This window comes from Terrapene carolina, unplaced genomic scaffold, assembly GCF_002925995.2.
Source record: "Terrapene carolina triunguis isolate 2854851 unplaced genomic scaffold, T_m_triunguis-2.0 Scaffold194, whole genome shotgun sequence".
Lineage (NCBI taxonomy): Eukaryota > Metazoa > Chordata > Testudines > Emydidae > Terrapene > Terrapene triunguis.
Window position 1 is genome coordinate 10,884,363 of NW_020664545.1, and position 21,490 is coordinate 10,905,852.

Here is a 21,490-nt window from a genome sequence, read left to right on the forward strand (position 1 = left end):
AGACGGGACCACGGTGGTCATCCAGTCTGACCTCCTGTATAACACAGGCCACAGAACTTCCCTAATACAAATGCCTCTTTGTAGATACCTTGTGAAACCCATTCAAACTGACATTGCCACAAAGACTGAAAACGCTGGGACTAAAAGGATCAATTTCATTATCAGTTCTTCCCTAGTGATGTCAAAGAGGGTGATCAGAAACCCCTCTCTGACCATCAGCCCTCCTGCTTTAGGATGGGCTTGGAAACATTTTAACTCACACCTTCCAGGCGGGGCTCCTGTGTTCAGGGAGTCCAGTGCAAGGACACTGCAGAGAAGGCACCAGGGAGAAAGGGGGTATTTCTGGGAGAGAGATTGTATGCAAATGAGGCAATACATATTTGTGAAATGCAAATAAGGGCATTGCCTTATTTGCATAAAAGAGCCAATTTTCTGGGCCTGCAGCCTTAATGCAGCTTGACACAGATCCCTGTAAAGATCTATGGCAGGAGGATGGGGCATGGTTCCCTCCTGTTACTCTCATAAAGGAGAAAGACACCTATATGGATCGCCCCTGAGCGTTCCCAGTGGGGGAAAGGGACGTGGGAAGAGCTGGATGGATTTCACAGCAGCACCACAGTGCGCAGTCACAGCAAGGATGTCAATAAAATAGGCCCATCTCACCTAGACGGAGCTCCCCGAAATTGCCACATCCAATCTTCTTCCCGACACGGAAGTTGGGGCCCACCATTAAGACTCCAGAGTTAGTCCCTGCGCTCCGGCTCCCATGGCTGCTCCTTCCTCCACCTGCCTTGGACATTCTTTTGCCTTCCTCTGTCTCCCCTTTCCCTCCTCTCTTATCAAAATCCATAAGTTTGTGATACCCCGGCCTCTCCACGGTTACGCCGCTGCCATACAAATCCCAAAGCCACCGAAACTCGAGGGGGGAGGGAGGGGAAGGAAAAATAAAAAAAAGCAGGGCTCTTCTCGGTCAATACACCATCACGGTCTGAGATGGAGGGGAGGGGACTGGGGGGGTCACTGCCACCCACAGGCGCCGGGCTACTGCAATGTTAGTGCTTTTGAAGGTCCCGCTGGGATTCTCATCTTCGCCTGCTTCGGCCCGCTCTTTGGTGAAGAGCGCATTCTGTGGAGATGGTCCTGCCAGCTTAGATCCTTCGGCTCCCAACTGTAAAAGACAGAAGGACAAAATTAGTGTAAGAAACAAGTGTGCATGCTTCCATAAAGTAGGGTACGTTATAAATTATGCAGAGTTTTTACAAAGGAGCACAGGGCGGGGGAAGGCACTGAAGTGGAACAGAGCAAAGTGTTTGGCAGTCAGGACTACTGGGTTCTATTCCCAGCTCAACAGAATGACCTTGGGCAACTCAACTGACCCCTCTTCCTGCCTCAGTTTATCCTCCTCATTTCACAGATGGATATGTACCTGGCGGGGGGGTGATTGAGGCTTAACTCGTTAACCATTAGGATGTGTGTTCAGATCCTGAGATGACAGATGCTAATGAAGCAGGGTTCCTTAGGGTAGCACCCAAAGAAACCCACTTGGGTGGACTAACGCCCTCAGAGGCAGATGAAACAGCCTCCTGTTCACTCTTAGCAAGAGGGGGGGGGGGGTAGGTCCTTTGGAAGACATTTTTTATTTTGCAATGGGGTTTGAGGGTAGGGAAAGAGACAACTAGACAAAACTATACTGGCTGCTCTGAGGCCCCAAGTGCATTCTGGGCTCTTACCCACAGCAGCAGTGCAATGGCAGGCACACACTGCTTGGGGAAGACAGCCCCACCATACTGATCCTGGGGTCTCCAGCAGACGGACAAACACCCCATCCGGATAGCAGATTTACCATTTTGTATTAGACTTCCAAACCTTTGTCATCTTTCTACAGAGAAGCTCACTGGGGTGGTTTGGGGGCACGATGCCTAGTGAGCATTCCTGGAAGAGTCGGTAGGGGGAAACAAAGGATGCTGGACTGAAAGGGAGCCATCAGAGAGATGCTGCTTATTGGCCATACCTGATGGGACAGATGCAGCCCCAGAGAGGCAGTGGAAGAGGACATGAGTCACTAGACTACTTGGAACAATGGGGAAACAAAAGGACCCTGGGATTTACTATGCAGTCAAAAGGGGATCTTCCCTCCCACACTCCAGCATAGGAATTTCCTGGGTTTGAAGACATCCACTCTCATCAGGACAGAGACACACAAGCTAACTCAGAGAACTTTTTGCTGTGTATGAGCTGCAACGCTGCAGTCTGTGTTCTGCCTAGCACGGTCTACACGCTATGTCAGTTAGGGGTGGAATTATTATTATTTTTTAAAAACAGTATATAGATTAGCGTCTACAGAGGTAGTTACAGTGGTACTACTCCCCTGCCCCCACAGTGTAGATGCATTTCATTGGTATAAAACAGGGCTTGGACTGGTTAACAAAAGCAGCAATCACACTAGTGTGAGCCCCTTTTCACACCAATGTGGTACACCTGGGGATTTGCACTGTCACGGCTACATTGGTGCAAAACCAGCCCCGTCTGCACAGACAGGGCCTGGGATTCTCTCTTCTTCCTACCAGTTGTTAACAAGCTTTGTTTTTATTTGAAAAGCTGCAATGAGGCAGGGTGACTGCCAGGGCCTTTGATCAGAGTGATGCACAGACCGCTGGGCCTGGGGACAAAGATTCTACTGCTTCAATGGCAAGCTCCTGAGAGCAGGAACTGCCTTTTTGCTGTGGGCTTGTACAGCACCTAGCACAGTGAAGTCCTGATCTCTGACTGGAGCCTCTAGATGCTACTGCACTCTAAACGCTGCCCGTTAAAGAATGGCACTATAGGACTGCCAAGAGGTTCCTGTGTAGCCTTCAGAGGGAGGCAAAGCATGAGGGGATCCCCAAGGATAACTTCTTAGGGAGGGAAGACCACGCTCCATGTTCCCCATCCAGTGGAGGTGGTGAGGGGAAGAAATACAGCTAGCGAGTGCGGGAGAAAGGGCAACACAGAGCAGAGACCTGGAGTGGCAGGGACAGTGCTAATGGATGGCAGCATGCTCTGCCAGACCTTCCCATCCTGCAGGGTCCCTGTGCTCGGGTTCCAGCCCGAGCCTGGAAATCTATACAGCAATGAAACAACCCCTTAGCCTGAGCCCCACAAGCCAGGTGGGCTGGCACGGGCCAGCCGTGGGTTCTTCGCTGTGTAGACATACCCACAGAAACAAGGTACCCCATCTTGGGGGCAGCAAGCAACCTTTAGCTATCCTGGGAACAAAGGAGGCAAGAGAGAGGCCCATGAAGAGACAGGTACAAGAATCACTGCAGCAAGGTAACTGGATACAAAGTTAATTGGCAAGCATTGGGATGTGGCAAAGGGGTTCCTAGGGCTACACAGAGACAGCTGCAGGCAGTAGGTATACAATTGTTCTGGGATGGAAGCAGCTGCCAAGGAGCAATAAACTCAGCGACTTTCACTGGGGAGAGTTGAATACCATGTGGGGCAGGCTGCCAGGGCAGGGATGAGACAAGTGAGCGTCTCGATGAGCTGGCGGTTACAGCACTGGACTGGGATGCAGGGCTGGGTTCTGTGGCAGAGTAGGAAACGGATTCCCTCCTGGAAAACCTTGGGCAAATCACTGAAGGTGAAGTTTTCAGAAGGACCTATGTGACTTAGGAGCCCAAGTCTCATAGGAAGCCGATGGGAATTATGCTCCTAAGTCACTTGACAATAGTACTGAGGGGCCTAAGTCACTTCAAGGGTGAAATTTTCAAAAGCACTTCAGAATCATTTTTAAAAGTGACTTAGGCACTTAGAGCCTAAACCCTATTGACTTCCTATGAGACAGGCTCCCAAATCACATAGGCACTTTTGAAAATTTGAAGCTCAGGGTGTCTGCACCTCAGTCCCCACCCATAAAATGGGGATAACAGTCCCTGCCACCCACCCTATGCCTGTTGTCGGTTTAGTCTGAGCTTTTTGGGGCTTGGTCTAATCTCTCACTACAACTCTTGTCTACACTAATGGTGGCATATAGAATACAGTACCATATGGGCAGCTACATGCTCTAGTGAGAGGCTCCAGAAGGGGGACACAGCAAGGAAAAACTCTGGCTGGTCCCTGCTGTCTCCCTGCAACCAGAGCCTTTCCCCGCTGTCTCCCGGCAACCGGAGCCTTTTCCGTGGCAGGCACTGCTTGGGCATAGAGTCAGCCGTGTAGGGTACATGCTCTGGGGGTTCAGGCATGTAGGGCACTCTACCCATGTAAGCTATGCTTCACAATCTACACTGTTATTTATACCCATGCTAGCTGGGTGTGCAGTGTCTGTGCACCACATGCCACCATAAGTGTCGACGTATCTTATGTGTACATACAGCACCGACCACAACTGGGCCCCGATCTTGGCTGGGCCTTTAAGGTGTTACCTTAATACGAACAATGAGTAACTAGACACCAGAGCGAGGAGTCTATTTCACCCTCCCCTTGAGTTTCCTTCCCATGAGGATGGACACAGAGTTCTCATCTCATTGCACAGTGGATCAAAATGTTGTATTTCATGGCCACCTCTCAGCTCCTCTTTCCCTACAACACAGCTCCAAAGGGAATAATTATCAAGCTTGCTGGGGGGCAGAGTAAAATTTTTCTGCTCACAAAAAGGTAGGGCGCAGAGCACGTTAGTTTTGCCTGCTGGATGTTCAGCCTGGACATGCAGTATAACCTGGGAAGAATTGTGTCTAAGGCTATGTCTACACTACAAAATTAGGTCGGATTTATAGAAGCCGGTTTTATAGAAACCGGTTGTATGCAGCCGATTGTGTGTGTCCCCACCTAAAATGCTCTAAGTGCATGAAGTCGGCGGACCGCGTCCACAGTACCGAGGCTAGCGTCGACTTCCGGCGCATTGCACTATGGTACCTATCCCACAGTTCCCGGAGTCTCCGGCGCCCATTGGAATTATGGGTTGAGATCGCAATGCCCGGATGATGCAAAGCAGTGCCGCGAGGGGTTCTGGGTACATTGCGTCAGGCCCCTCCCCCGCCGTCACAGCAACGGCAGACAATAGATTCGCGCCTTTTTACCTGGGTTACCTGTGCAGACAACATACCACGCCAAGCATTGAGCCCGCTCAGCTCAGCTCACCGTCACCATATCTCTTCCGGGTGCCGGCAAACGTGGGACTGCATTGCTAAACAGCAGCAGCAGCTTACTGCCTTTTGGCGGTAGACGGTGCAGCATGACTGGTAGCCTTCATTGGCGATCTGGGTGCTGGCAGCTGTGGGGCTGGCAGCCGTAGGGCTGCATTGCACCAGCCCCTTGCCTTTTGGTAGAAGATGGTTTATTATGACTGGTAACCGTCGTCATCGTACTGCAGTGGCTGTCGATCATGGGCACACGGGCAGACAATGATGGTTATCAGTCGTAGTATGCTATTTTCTGCCAAGTGCCCAATATTGTCTGCTAAGCACCCAGAAGAGGCCGAGGGCTATCTGGGTGCTGGCAGACATGGGGCTGGCAGCCGTGGGGCTGCATTGCACCAGCCCCCTTGCCTTGATGATGATGGTTATCAGATGTACTATGCGTAGGATGGGGCTAGATTGCTACATAGCAGCAACCCCTTGCCTTTTGGGCAGTAGATAGCATATTACGACTGGTATCCATCGTTGTCATACTGCAGTGGGCATCAGATCGTGCAATAGACCTGAAGGCTTACTGCCAAGCGCCCAGTATTTGCTGCCAAGCACCCAGAAAATGCAAAGGGCTATCAGTCATGCTGCACCGTCGTCTTAAGATGTAAAAAATAGATTTATTCTGCATTCATTTGCTTCCCCCCTCCCTCCTGCTAAACCCAGGCTTTTGAGTTCAATCTTTGGGGGGGGGCCATTCTGTGTGACAGTTGTTTGTGTTTCTCCCTGATGCAAAGCCACCTTTCTTGATTTTAATTCCCTGTACCTGTACGCCATGTCGTCACTCGCCCCTCCCTCCCTCCCTCTCTCCCTCCCTCCCTTCTTCCCCTGGTCCGTCAGATACTACTTTCGCGCCTTTTTTCAGACCAGACGCCATAGCCAGCACTGGGATCATGGAGCCCGCTCAGATCACCGCGGCAATTATGAGCACTATGAACACCACGCGCATTGTCCTGGAAAACATGCAGAGCCTCCTGGACATGCCAAAGCCAAACCAGGACCAGCTGAGGAGGAGGCGATTGCAGCGCGGCGACGATAGTGATGAGGAAATTGACATGGACCTCTCACAAGGCACAGGCCCCAGCAATGTGGAAATCCTGGTGTTACTGGGGCAGGTTCATGCCGTGGACCGCCGATTCTGGGCCCGGGAAACAAGCACAGAGTGGTGGGACCGCATCGTGTTGCAGGTCTGGGACGATGCCCAGTGGCTGCGAAACTTTCGCATGCGTAAGGGCACTTTCATGGAACTTTGTGACTTGCTTTCCCCTGCCCTGAAGCGCCAGAATACCAGGATGAGAGCAGCCCTCACAGTGGAGAAGCGAGTGGCGATAGCTCTGTGGAAGCTTGCAACGCCAGACAGCTACCGGTCAGTCGGGAATCAATTTGGAGTGGGCAAATCTACTGTGGGGGCTGCTGTGATCCAAGTTGCCAGGGCAATGAGAGACCTGGTGATATCAAGGGTAGTGACTCTGGGAAACGTGCAGACCATAGTGGATGGCTTTGCTGCAATGGGATTCCCAAACTGTGGTGGGGCGATAGACGGAACCCATATCCCTATCTTGGCACCGGCGCACCAAGCCACCGACTACATAAACCGCAAGGGGTACTTTTCAATGCTGCTGCAAGCCCTGGTGGATCACAAGGGACGTTTCACCGACATCAACGTGGGCTGGCCGGGAAGAGTACATGATGCTCGCGTCTTCAGGCAGTCTCTTCTGTTTCGAAAGCTGGAGGAAGGAACTTTCTTCCCGGACCAGAAAATAACCATTGGGGATGTTGAAATGCCTATCGTGATCCTTGGGGACCCAGCCTACCCCTTAATGCCATGGCTCATGAAGCCATACACAGGCAGCCTGGACAGCAGTCAGGACCTGTTCAACTACAGGCTGAGCAAGTGCCGAATGGTGGTGGAATGTGCATTTGGCCGTTTAAAAGCGCGCTGGCGCAGCTTACTGACTCGCTCAGACCTTAGCGAAAAGAATCTCCCCATTGTTATTGCTGCTTGCTGTGCGCTCCACAATATATGTGAAAGTAAGGGGGAGACATTTATGGCGGGGTGGGAGGTTGAGGCAAATCGCCTGGCCGCTGATTACGCGCAGCCAGACACCAGGGCGGTTAGAGGAGCACAGCAGGGCGCGGTGCGCATCAGAGAAGCGTTGAAAACCAGTTTTGTGACTGGCCAGGCTACGGAGTGAAACTTCTGTTTGTTGCTCCTTGATGAACCCTCTGCCCCTCCCCCACCACCCTGTTAACTCTACTTCCCTGCAAACCAACCACCTCACCCTCCCCTACTACCCTCCCCCCTTCGAGCACCACTTGCAGAGGCAATAAAGTCATTGTTGCTTCACATTCATGCATTCTTTATTAATTCAGCACACAACTAGGGGGATAATTGGAAAGGTAGCCCGGGATGGGTGGGGGAGGAGGGAAGGAAAAGGACACACTCCAATTTAAAACTTTAAAACTTATTGCTATGGAAATCATCTAGGGTGGAGTGAGTGGGTGGCCGAAGGCCCCCCCACCGTGTTCTTGGGCGTCTGGGTGAGGAGGCAATGGGACTTGGGGAGGAGGTCTGTTGGTTACAGAGGGGCTGTAGCGGTGGTCTCTGCTCCTGCTGCCTTTCCTGCAGCTCAACCATACGCAGGAGCATATAACTTTGATGCTCCAGCAGCCGGAGCATCGACTCTTGCTTTCTGATTACAAGTTGACGCCACCTCTCCTCTTCAGCCCGTGTTTCAGCACGCCACCTCTCCTCTCGCTCATATTGGGCTTTTTTAAAATCAGTCATTGACTGTCTCCACGCATTCAGCTGTGCTCTGTCAGCGTGGGAAGCAGTCTGAAGTTCAGTAAACATTTCGTCACGCGTCCTTCGCTTCCTTCTTCGAATATTCACTAGCCTCTGCGAAGGAGTAAGATTTGCAGCTGGTGGAGAAGGGAGAGGTTGTTAAAAAAGATACATTTTAGAGAACAATGGGTAGACTCTTTCACGTTAGATTTTGCTGTTCACAACATCACACAGCACATGTGCTTTCGTTACAAGGTCGCATTATTCCTCTTATATTGAGAGTCTCCTGGTTTGGTGTGAGAGATCACTCACGCAGTGCCAGGACACAGATTTCAGCTTGCAGGCAGCCATGGTAAGACATATAGTCTTTGGGCTTTTTTAACCTTCTTAACATGGGGGGATGGTTTCAAACAGTTCTGCCCTCATTTCCCATACCAAGCACCCGTGCCATTTAAAATGGGTTTGCAATGTAAAAGGAGGGGCTGCGATTTCAGGTTTAACATGCAGCACAAACCCAACTAACTCCCCTCCCCCACACACCCAATTCTCTGGGATGGTCACTTCAACCCTCCCCCCCACCGCGTGGTTAACAGCGGGGTATATTTCTGTTCAGCAGAGCAGGAAGGGGCACCCCTGAATGTCCCCTTAATAAAATTGCCCCATTTTAACCAGGTGACCGTGAATGATATCACTCTCCTGAGGATAACAAAGAGAGATAAGGAATGGATGTTGTCTGCATGCCAGCAAACACCGGGACCATACGCTGCCATGCTTTGTTATGCAATGATTCCAGACTACGTGCTACTGGCCTGGCGTGGTAAAGTGTCCTACCATGGCGGACAGGATAAGGCAGCCCTCCCCAGAAACCTTTTGCAAAGGCTTTGGGAGTACATGAAGGAGAGCTTTCTGGAGATGTCCCTGGAGGATTTCCGCTCCATCCCCATACACGTTAACAGACTTTTCCAGTAGCTGTACTGGCCGCGATTGCCAGGGCAAATTAATCATTAATCATTAAACACGCTTGTTTTTAAACCATGTGTAATTTTTGCAAAGGTACACTCACCAGAGGTCCCCTGTGTGCCCTCAGGGTCTTGGGTGAGTTCGGGGGTTACTGGTTCCAGGTCCAGGGTGACAAACATATCCTGGCTGTTGGGGTAACTGGTTTCTCCGCTTCCTTGCTGCTGTGAGCTATCTATGTTCTCTCCATCCTCATCTTCCTCGTCCGCCGAACCCGCTTCCTCGTTTCCAGAGAGGGACTCATAGAACACGCTTGGGCTAGTGGTGGCTGCACCCCCTAGAATGGCATGCAGCTCCGCGTAGTAGCGGCATGTTTGCGGCTCTGCCCCGGACCTTCCGTTTGCGTCTCTGACTTTGTGGTAGGCTTGCCTTAGCTCCTTAATTTTCACGCGGCACTGCTGTGCATCCCTGTTATGGCCTCTGTCCTTCATGGCCTTGGAGATCTTTTGTAATGTTTTGCCATTTCTTTTACTGCTTCGGAGTTCGGCGAGCACTGATTCATCTCCCCAGATGGCGATCAGATCCCGTACCTCCCGCTCGGTCCAGGCTGGAGCTCTTCTGCGATCCTGGGACTGGGACTCCATCACGGTTACCTGTGCTGATGGGCTCTGCATGGTCACCTGTGCTCTCCACGCTGAGCAAACAGGAAATGAAATTCAAACGTTCGCGGGGCTTTTCCTGTCTACCTGGCCAGTGCATCTGAGATGAGAGTGCTGTCCAGAGCGGTCACAATGAAGCACTGTGGGATAGCTCCCGGAGGCCAGTAATGTCGAATTCCGTCCACACTAAGCCAATTCCGACCCCCTAAGGCCGATTTTATCGCTAATCCCCTTGTCGAGGTGGTGTTAGGAAACCGGTTTAAAGGGCCCTTTAAGTCGACAGAAAGGGCTTCGTAGTGTAAACGTGGCCAGGCTTAAGTCGATTTAACGCGGCTAAAGTCGACCTAAACTCGTAGTGTAGACCAGGCCTTAGCCTGTTACAACACAGATTGCTCAGATCAGTGATGGGAAGGAAAAAGTCAAGGGGTGAAAAGACAAGAGCATGTGTGGTGTAGAAGTTGGAGCAAGGAAATAGGGATCAGGACCTTTGCCAGGTATGTACCCTCAAGCAAGTCACATTCCCTCTGTGCCTCAGTTTCCCCACCTCACAGTGGTGCTGTAAGGCTCAATTAAGATGCTCTTAGAGCCATCCTCCAATGAGAGACGCTTTAGAGAGCAAAGAGATCAACACTAAAAACATTTTTCTTAAATACATTTGTAAAAAGATGCCCAGGGAGGCAGTAAAGCCCAGTGAATAGGGCAACAGACTGCAAGGACACCTGGGGTCTGCCACCAACTCAATGCGTGGCCTTGGGCAAGTAACTTCATTGCTCTCTGCCTCAGTTTCTCCTTCTGTGAAATGGGGATTGAGATACTTACTCGTCACTGTACAGCACTAGGTGATCTACGGACAGACAGAGCTAGATGGGACAAAAAAGCTAGACAGGAGTAAAAGGTCGTTACATATTCTAATGGCAGTTAATCCATTGTTGAGGAACGTTTGTCTGCAGGGGGCAACCTCACGACCATACCAAGAAAAAGCACCAAATCAGACAAGTAGGAGCAGGGGAATAGCATCTTAGACTATTTCCCTTAAACAGGCATCCTCCCTGCCTTTGCCAGTCTGGCTGGGTTTTATTTCTGCAAACCTGGCTACCCCTGGGTAGGTTTCACACAGGGATCTGCCTTCACGCTAAGTTTCCAGGGCAGAGGTCTTGTCTGTAGTACAATGTCTGGTGCCACCGCTCGGCCCAAATCCCTGTGTCACTTTTACACTCCATACAAGCTGCCAGACTGGATCAGCTCAGGATCCTGCCACCAATAACGGTGAGCACCAGCTGCTTTAGAGGAAGGTACAGTGATGCGCTAGCCTGCCCCCAGAGCAAGTTCCCTACTGACCCCCAAGTGTCAAGGCTTGCTCATCCCCTGAAGCAATGTCTCTCAGTGTTTACTCTGGGTGCCGGTACAGTGCAACCCAGTTGCCCCCCAAACTGGTGGCAGTGAAATTCAAGCCCAAATCCTCGCCCTCCTCCCCTCCCAGAAAAAAACAAACAAACAAACAAACAAACAAAAAACACAATTAGTTTACATGTTCTGGAAGCTGGGCTCTGGCCCAGAAGGTGCACACTCCATTCATCCGAGACACACATCTTCACTCCGCAGCACAAAACCCCTACTGCCTCCTGGATATAGATCCTTCATTAACCGAAAATGCCACCTTAGAAGTTCCAGGAAGCTAAATACAGTCTCAGAAGTGCAGAGGGTCAGCAGAAGCCAAATGCATTCTGGGACACGCTTTCCACCAATGTTAATCACCTCTGCTTTGTCCCAGCTCAGCCCTCTGGATTTAAAGCAAACAGATCTGGAGAGTAAACTCCACCACCAGCTCCTCCCCTGCGTTCCCTTCCCCAGCTCTGCAGGCTCCAGTCACACCCACCTAAACCCTGGCTCCAGATTCATCTACTAAGCCGCTGCATTACCTGTAAGTTAAACAAGCAAACCCACACCTCTCCAGCGCACAGCCTCCAGGAAATGAACACACTGCAAGCCTTGAGGTTTGGCCAAGGCTCATAAAACTTTTTATAGCATCTCAACAGCTATTAATAATAAAAAGGGTTTTTGTGCTAAAGAACGTGCAGGGGGAGGGAGGATACAGAACTACAGTGGAGGGAAAGAACCATACAGGTCCCAGTGGTGTCAGGGAGGAGGCTGCTTAACACCCAAACACTCAGTATCAAGGGCAGGGTTAAGCTTGCAAAGGGAGGGGCATGATCTGATGGAAGCTCCTGGCTCCCCCTCCTGAAGTCCTGACCCCTGCTCAGACTGATTCCCACTTTGACCATGGGCATGGCACTCAGCTGGTCTTTGGCCTCTGTAAAATGAAGATTGCACTGCACAAATTCATGAACTCTCAGGTCAGCTGCAGGGATAGAACCCAGATTGTCTGCCCCAAAAGCTCAGGGTCCTGCCGCCTGCACTTGTCTGATCTCCTGTATATCACGTCATTAAATTTCACCCACTACCCCTACAAGGAGCACACCCACTTCAGTCCTCAGGAGACAAAACTGTGTGCGACTAGCAGAAAACAGGAGAAATGGAGGTGCCACCAATGCCTAATGCCCCCTGCAACTGCAGAGAAGTGATGAGGTGAGATGTGCCCAAATGATCCCAGCAGGTGACTTGTATGCCATGCTGCAGAGGAAGATGAAAAAAACCCAAGGTTCCTGCCAATCTGACCTGGAGAATATTCCTTCCTGACCCCAAATCGGGCTATCAGTTACATCCTCACCATGTGAGAAGACACCAACCAAGCATTTAAGACAGGACTTTCTATATCACCTCAAACCATTGGCCCATTCCACCTGCCACTAGCTGATCTGCTACTTCAGAGGAAGAAGAAAAAGCCAGATTACAACTGTGCACTAGGGGTGGGAGAAGGAATTCTTTCCTGACCCCTTCAGGCAACCAGTTGAAGCCCTGAAGCATGAGATTACAGTCCTCATAAAACAGCTATAAATGTTCACCCTACAGGGCCTATGACACACGGCTGAGCAGTTTCCAGTAGAAGGTAGTGGTGCACACACACAACTCAGTTCTACTGCCCTTTACTACCTCATCCTCACACCCTCCCACCCACAACGCAGGCACCTCCTCTGCCTCTTTCCTGCTGCCCCTTGTGCTTGGTACTCCCTCCCCCAAACCCATCCACCTACCTTCCTCCGTCTCCGCTTTCAAATCTCTGCTCAGTCCACATTCCTGTTCTCTCACCTATGGGGAGTGTGTGGGGTCGAGGGGAGGGCAGAAAGCCAGGAGTTATGCAGAGCCATCCAGAGACGCCCATGTTTTACCAAGTAGCCATGTGATCCTATTCCAGTCACCCTCCTCTTTCCTATCCCCCTCTCCATCTGTATACGGCCCCCACTGTTGCTTTGCAAGGGATTCCGACTGCATCCTCTTCAGGGCTGGAACTCAAGCTGCCCAACACATGCTCAGACACTAGTGCTACTCATCCCTGGCCAAGGGTGCTGCAAGGGTTAATGTCTGAAGATGAAAAATGCTATGTAAGCACTGGGTGTTATTAGCCTTTGTTGCTGTCCCTCTGGGAGGGGCTGGGAGCCGGACGCGTCAGAGTTACAGCGTTCCACTAGCCACCTCTGCTCTGCGCCAGTGGTGCCTGGAGTCACCTTTGCAGTTCAGTCCCTGGGAAGTGGCTGTTCTGGAAGAAGGAGCCAGCAGAAAGTGGTTGATCTGTGTCACTCGGTGTTCCCAGTGTAGTACTAATACCTGCCTGGCTCTGCCCACCGGGCTAAAGCCCTGGCACTGCAATGATGTGGCCCGATACTATGTCATACCTACCTATAGCTGTGGACCGCAAGACACAAGTCAGGCCTGCCAGAGATCAGGGCTGTCCCTGGGAATAAGAGAAGCAGCAGCCCATTTTTTTTTAGGATGAGGCAAGGGCGGTAGGGCAAGGGCCAGCTGAAGTTCTGTTCATGCCACTGATGCACTGGGCTCCTCTGCAAGCTTGCTCTGTGCTGCACACCCCCCCACATGTAAACACAAAAAACTAAATCACACATCCCCCCAGCTCCTGTCCACGTGCACTACACACTGACTACTGCCCTACATCCATGGGGGCTGGGCATGCGCTGATCTCCATGTCTCAGATGGGGAAACTGAGGCACAGAGAGACCCAACTTGCCCAAGGACACCCAGCGAGTTAGCAGCAGAGCTGAGAACAGAGCCCACCTCCCCTGCTCTGCCCAGACAGCAGCCTCCCATCTTAGCAGAGCAGGAAACAGGGTGGGAAAGGTGGAAGCCCTGCTTTGGTCCCTGAGCTTTGTTCTCTCCTAAGCCTTGAGCGTGCACAGAGCAAGCACATGATATCCTGTTCATTCTTCTCTTGCTTGATAATTTCCTCTTCAGATTCAGCACCTGGAGTTGCTCCCTCTACCCACTTCTCAGACTCTTTCTCTACTCCCCTCCCTTGCTTGCTTCTACCTTGTGACTCCCCAGCGGACAAGAGAGCCTTCTCCTCCGTAATTCCTGACATCAGGAACAGCCTCCCTGTTCTCTGCTGCCACCTCCTCTGAAGATGTCCCTCGGCCCCCCATTAGCGCTTGTCTCCTATGGAGCAGCACATACTTCAAACTGGGGGAAGTGAGCAGGCGATGTGTGAACCATGCTGCTTCATACCCAGTTTGCATTTTGAATCAGACCTTTACGCTCAGCCCTGTGGAATTCCAGGGTCAGACGGTTTGCACAGAGCCAGGCAGACGACAGCCAGAGTGCGCAGAGGGAATTCCAGCCCCCGCGTTTGTTTCGCTTTTAAAAAGGGAGCCATAGGCCAGGCTGCGTAAGGGAATTTCAGACAATGAAACCAGACAGCATGTCCTACCAGAAGGGAAAAAATAAGTTTGTAGTCTTAATAAATAGCGCTTCCTGTGAAGCGCTCGGGGACTGCCAGGCTGTGGGAGGACGGACGTGGGGGAAGAGTTGCATACACGTAAAGCAGCAGTGATTCTATAGCTCTCGCTCACCAGAACTCTGATCTGGGCCCACGTGAGTCCATGCATCCAGAGCTTGGAAATAACACTTCCACAACTGTCTTCCAACCCTGCTAGATAGATACTCTTGAATACAGCTCAGGGATTGTCTGCCCAGGGAAACTGACTGGCAGAACTACTGCTGTGTAATTATATCAATATAACTCCCCATCTGGGCATATCATTCTGCAATAAATTGCTGCCCTTCCAAAGGAAAATAATTATACTGGCATAAAGTCACTTATTCTGGAACAGTGTCTCTACATGAGAAGTTATACCGGCATAACTATAGCGGGATATTTATCCCAGTATAGTTCTGTTGATCAATTTACCCATGTGGACCTAACCCTAAGACTTAACTTTCTGACTGTGTGGAGGAACCTTGGATCTATGGCTGAACAGCACCGAAGAGTTGGTGTTCTTTTGGACTTTGATGCCCTATGGTACTAGATGAACAAGACTGGTATCCAGGTGTGGTTTTTACTTATGCTGCGCATTAGGGAGGTCCAGAGCAAGTTTTATATAATGCGGTGCAGGGAATGGGAAGAGTGGGGTACAGGTCTTACAGCTGTCAACAGGGACTCTGTTAGAAGCAGAGAGGTACTGGGTAATTTGGGGTTTCTGATTGTTTTAACGGAAAACCTTGCTGGACACTTTGGGGTTGAAGGTAGTAAGAACATAACAGCCATACTGGGCCAGACCAATGGTCCATCGAGCCCAGTATCCTGTCTTCCGACAGCGGTCAGAGCCAGAAGCTTCAGAGGGAATGAAGAGATCTGGGCAATTGTTGAGTGATCCATCCTTGTCGTCCAATCCCAGCTTCTGGCAGTCAGAGGTTTAGAGACACCCGGAGCATGGGGTTGCATCCCTGACCATCTTGGCTAATAGCCATTGATGAACCTATCCTCCATGAACTTATCTAGTGCTTTTTTGAACCCTGTTATAGTCTTGGCTTTCACAACATCCTCTGGCAAGGAGTTCCACAGGTTGACTGTGTGTTGGGTGAAGGAGTATCTCAGACCCTGCATCCCTCAATACATGTTTTCCTCTTGTTGAGCAGTAAAGGCTTATATTGACCAACAATGTCACCATGATGTAGCCATTCCCCCCAGCTATACACATAGTGACCTCTATACTAAACTCTTACAACAGATCAACCTCAACATAACCATCGTATAAACTGCTGTCAAGGCAGAATTTTTTTTTTTTTTTTAACCTTTACAGAGACCGACTTGATTCAAATTTGGATTTAAAAAAATCTAGACTTGGGAGTGCAGGGGACTTTAAAATAATTGGATTTAAGTTTGGTAGAAGAAATTCCAAGTGATCCATGGTCTTAAAACAACCAGCAGTGTTTGCAACCTAAGTGCTGTGACCCAGAGAAGTTAAAAGTGAAATAAATTAGAGAGACAAATGTAAGTGACTGTAGCAGCCCAGCAAAGGGAAATGCTAAAAAGGAAAACTTGAAAAACATTCAAAGTATCATGAAACAGGCCAGGAAAAAAAAAATGGAAAATCGTTTAAAAAATAAAAGCATTGGATTATTTTTGTTTGCCAGCTGGGCCTCAAGCTTTTCTCCGCCAGGAAGAGGGCTAGAGACAGAAGGTGGGTGTTTTTGGTTTTTTTTTTTAAAAAGGAAAGCGGCGATTCTCACATGATCACATGCCTCCATGAATTGAGGATTTAAGTATGACACCAAATAGGAAGAGAGACTAATAACATTTAGAAACCGCATAAATATTGAAGAGTAAATTGAATTTTTAAAATTCTTTCCATTGCAGTAAAGCACCAATGTTAGAGATAGGAAAGAAGCTATTATTTTTATTACAGTGACTCCTCGAGGGGGAAAACAAAAGGATGGGGATAGGAAATAGACAAGGCACAGAGAGGAGAAATGATTTGCCCAGGGTCACACCACAAATCAGTGGCAGAGCTGGGAATGGAACCCAAGAGTCCTGACTATTAGCCGAGTGTCCTACCCACTGCCTCATGTGAAAGGTGTTTACAATCTAACGGTTAAGTATTAAAAAAAATCATCTCTACTACGAACCTGATCCCTGTACTTCACTGTCTACATTACATTTTGCAAGAAAAGGAACAGCTGCATCCAGAGGAAAAGTCTCTTAACAAGACTTAAAAAAACCACAAAGCAAAATCTCTTGGAATTAGATAACCCATAGGGATAGATCACTGCAAATTAAAAGGCTAAAAATATTCACAACCAACCCCTCCTGGCCCCAAATAAACCAAATTGGAAACTTCTTTTCAAATATACAGCAAAAACCAAAACCGATGAGCAACTGGTACACTTACCTGGCTGGACAAGAATAAATAGCTCAGGACGGGAAGAAGAGGTGGGAAATCAAGTGCAGTTAAGAGTCAGACTCATAAGGAGAGTTTTCAAAAGTCAAAAGAGTTTTTAGTTTACAACAGATAAACGTCTGCTGGTCTTAAAAAAAAGGAAGATTCAGCGTGTTTTAAAATAACCTGCAGACAGTCCCGGATGACATCTAGAGAGGTTTATAGTTAAAAATCTATTCCAGTCTTGAGGGCCGGTAGGCAACCCTTGTCATTATGACACAGGGAAGGCTGGCATTTGGTACAGAGGCTTCCCAAAATGATTGTTCGTGAAAGTTGCATATGGGATTTTTTGAGCGTGTTGGCTCTTCTCCAGAGGAGACAGTTTTAAATGGTTAGAACCAAGCACTAGCGTTAGGATGGGACCCTCAAGTTCTACTGTCAGCAGAGTCAGTGAATGCTGAGTGGCCCAAGGTGAGATCACCTCTCAGAGTCATCTCAACTATGCCCATGGAAGAGAAAGGAGGAGCAGAGCACCAATAACCAGACGCTGCATCAGTCTGCAAGTAAACCGGTTAGTTCAGCTGTTTAAAGGCCTCTTGCTTGTGAATGATCAGTGAACACTCCAGCCCAAGCAGGCTACACGACAAACTCAAGCTTGCCGTCGTGATCCCAGTGCTGACACAGACAGCCCGCCCCAGCTCTGTGCTCTCTTGCTTGTGCCTCACTGCAATTACAAAGTGGTGTGGTAGAGTGAAATTGTACCCTTCCTAAAATACACCCACATGAACAGCAGGGAAGGTGGAAGGTCTGAAGGCTACTAGTGCCTGAAATCATAGGAAGTCAATCACCAGAGTAACACCTGCCCCACTCTACAGAGCACAACCCTCCCCATAGCCTGTGTGGGTCTCCAGCTTCACCTACCATTCTCCTATGGAGCCATCTACAGAAGAGCATCTCCACACTGCTTGGCTCTCCAAATGTTCAGCTACTTGTGCCTGGAACCACAGCTAGAGGAGAGGGGAAAACGCCAGCAAATCCTGCTCACGTTTGAGTAGGGAGATGGCCTTACTTCTGTTACCGGCCCTGGTGAGACCATTCTTGAAATACAGAATCCCGTTCTGGGGCCCACCCTTCAAAAGGGATGTTGACAAACGGAGGAGGATTCAGAAAAGAGCTAGAAGAACTATTTGACCTCCGGAAAACCTGCCTTCTCGGATCTCAGTCTGTTTAACTTATTAAAGAGAAGGTTAAGAGGAGACTTGCTCACAATCTCCTAAATACCTACATGGGGAGACAACTTCCGATAGAGGGCTCTCTAACCCAGAAGACAAAGACCTAAAGAGAGTCTCATAGACTCATAGACTTTAAGGTCAGAAGGGACCAATATGGTCATCTAGTCTGACCTCCCGCATGATGCAGGCCATAAATGTTGACCCCCCCCACTTTCCCTTAACTCTGCTGTTGAAGTCTCCAGATCGTGATCTAAAGACTTCAAGTTGCGGAGGAAGGCAAAAAACCTCCAGGGCCACTGCCAATCTACCCTGGAGGAAAATTCCTTCCCGACCCCAAATATGGCGATCAGCAGAACCCCGAGCATACAGGCAAGATTCTCTAGCCAGACCCTCATTTTACCAGCGCTGGCCATTATTGCCTAATTGATTAATGACACGTTATCCCATCAAACCATTCCCTCCATAAACTTATCTAGCCTAATCTTGAAGCCAGACAGGTCTTTCGCCCCCACCGTTTCCCTCGGAAGGCTGTTCCAAAATTTCACCCCTCTGACGGTTAGGAACCTTCGTCTAATTTTAAGCCTAAATTTCCCCACGGCCAGTTTATATCCATTCGTTCTCGTGTCCACATTAGCACTGAGCTGAAATAATTCCTCTCCCTCCCTAGTATTTATCCCCTGGATATATTTAAAGAGAGCAATCATATCCCCCCTCAGCCTTCTTTTGGTTAGGCTAAACAAACCAAGCTCCTCGAGTCTCCTTTCATAGGACAGGTTTTCCATTCCTCGGATCATCCTAGTGGCCCTTCTCTGTACCCGCTCCAGTTTGAGTTCATCCTTTTTAAACATAGGAGACCAGTCAATAGTTAGAAGGTGAAATGAGTCCCTGGAAAAATCCATGGAGCAGGTCCTCAAGGAATCAAATATGAAACACTTAGAGGAGAGGAAAGTGATCAGAAACAGTCAGCATGGATTCACCAAGGGGAAGTCGTGCCTGACTAACCTAATTGCCTTCTATAATGAGATAACTGGCTCTGTGGATGAGGGGAAAGCAGTGGATGTGTTATTCCTTGACTTTAGCAAAGCTTTTGATACGGTCTCCCACAGTATTCTTGCCACCAAGTTAAAGAAGTATGGGCTGGATGAATGGACTGTAAGGTGGATAGAAAGCTGGCTAGATCGTCGGGCTCAACGGGTAGTGATCAATGGCTCCATGTCTAGTTGGCAGCCGGTTTCAAGCGGAGTGCCCCAAGGGTCGGTCCTGGGGCCGGTTTTGTTTAATATCTTTATTAATGATCTGAAGGATGGTGTGGACTGCACTCTCAGCAAGTTTGCAGATGACACTAAACTGGGAGGCATGGTAGATACACTGGAGGGTAGGGATCGGATACAAAGGGACCTAGACAAATTAGAGGATTGGGCCAAAAAAACCCTGATGAGGTTCAACAAGGACAAGTGCAGAGTCCTGCACTTAGGACGGAAGAATCCTATGCACTGCTACAGACTAGGGACCGAATGGCTAGGTAGCAGTTCTGCAGAAAAGGACCTAGGGGTCACAGTGGACGAGAAGCTGGATATGAGTCAACAGTGTGTCCTTGTTGCCAAGAAGGCTAACGGCATTTTGGGCTGTATAAGTAGGGGCACTGCCAGCAGACCGAGGAACGTGATCGTTCCCCTTTATTCGACATTGGTGAGGCCTTATCTGGAGTACTGTGTCCAGTTTTGGGCCCCACACTACAAGAAGGATGTGGAAAAATTGGAAAGAGTTCAGCGGAGAGCAACAAAAATGACTAGGGGTCTGGAGCACATGACTTATGAGGAGAGGCTGAGGGAACTGGGATTGTTTAGTCTCCAGAAGAGAAGAATGAGGGGGGGATTTGATAGCTGCTTTCAACTACCTGAAGGGGGGTTCCAAAGAGGATGGAGCTCGGCTGTTCTCAGTGGTGGCAGATGACAGAACAAGGAGCAATGGTCTCAAGTTGCAGTGGGGGAGGTCTAGGTTGGATATTAGGAAACACTATTTCACTAGGAGGGTGGTGAAGCACTGGAATGCGTTACCTAGGGAGGTGGTGGAATCTCCTTCCTTGGAGGTTTTTAAGGCCCAGCTTGACAAAGCCCTGGCTGGGATGATTTAGTTGGGAATTGGTCCTGCTTTGAGCAGGGGGTGGGACTAGATGACCTCCTGAGGTCCCTTCCAACCCTGATATTCTATGATTCTATGAGGCAAATTCAGACTGGAAATAAGGTGCACTGTTTTTTTTTTTTTTAAAGATACATGAGTAAGAAACTATTGGAACAACTCACTAAGGGACATCGTGGATCCTTCGCCACTTGAAGTCTCTCCATGAAGAGTGGACGTCTTTTGAAAGGTAGGTTCTAGCTCAACCAGAAGTTATGTGCTTGATGCAGGAATCACTGAATGAAATGTTACAGCCTGTGCTGTGCAGGTCAGACTAGATGGTAACAATGATCTCTGCTGGCCCTAAAATCCATATCCCAAGAAGTTCCTTTCCACTATCAACACTAGCACCTGAACGCTGTGCATTTTGAGCAAGAGTGACTGCATCTCCAGTCCCATTTATACACCATGTTCTTGTGCTTGGGTCTTCAGAAGGCTGATTCCATCAGCATCTCGGCAGGCAGGCAGGCAGGCAGGCAAAGATTATTTTCAGAGATTAAAAATGCACATGGGTCTGATTCTGGTTTTTGTTAGGGTTGTTTTATACAGCTGTAATTCCACTCATTTTGATTGCTTCTGATTTATGCTAGAGTGAGATCATGATCATAGTTCGGTCCTGTATATATGTTTCCATGCATTTCTCCTTGTTGCTGTTTAGTTCATACTTCGATCCTGGCCCAAATCATTGCTATTCTATTGCATGTTCCAAAATCTCTCTCCTCTCCAAACTGTGCAGCCTTATATCCTCCCTGTTATCCAGCTAATTAAGATGTTCAGTTTAGGAGTACTCGGCTTCGTCTATAGAATCTGCATTTTCTTCAGGCAGCTATACTAACTTATCCAAAACCAGATGTAAGGCCTTGTACAATAGCACACAAAACCATGGCCCTGCTTAGAACATCCCTTGGGATACGTTTTGGGAATTTGTTGCAATTAAAATTGAATCAATGAAAACTAGACATTTAAAACTGTCAGCAGAAAATTGTGGTTTTGACAAAATGAAGGTTTTTTTGGTAACTAGCACTTATTTCCACTGAAATTTTCATTTTGGGGGGGGGGGGGGGGGAAAAATCGGTCTCTGAAAAACAAAATGTTTTCAAAAAATGAAATACTTTGATTATGCTGAAAGACATTTTGGTGAGGGAAGGTGCTGCGTTCGTGGGAGTCCCACGATGGTGGTACCCCATGGGAGTTGTAGTTCAGATGCCTCATGCTCTCATTCTTCTCTATG

General features: G+C 49.1%; 1 protein-coding gene across 3 annotated transcripts in view; it reads right to left on the reverse strand.

The window, feature by feature from the left end:
• The window catches only part of CSNK1G2 (casein kinase 1 gamma 2), a 97,696-nt gene that overhangs the window by 41,877 nt on the left and 34,329 nt on the right, over window positions 1–21,490 (reverse strand). For 2 of the 3 annotated variants that reach the window (XM_024208221.3, XM_024208219.2), the window contains exon 2: window positions 664–1,168. In XM_024208221.3, coding sequence (XP_024063989.1) covers window positions 664–850 — 187 coding nt within the window. In that variant the 5' untranslated portion in view covers window positions 851–1,168. Of the gene's footprint in view, window positions 1–663; window positions 1,169–11,091; window positions 11,114–21,490 lie in introns of those variants that run through there. The other variant, XM_024208220.2, reaches the window with a different exon arrangement.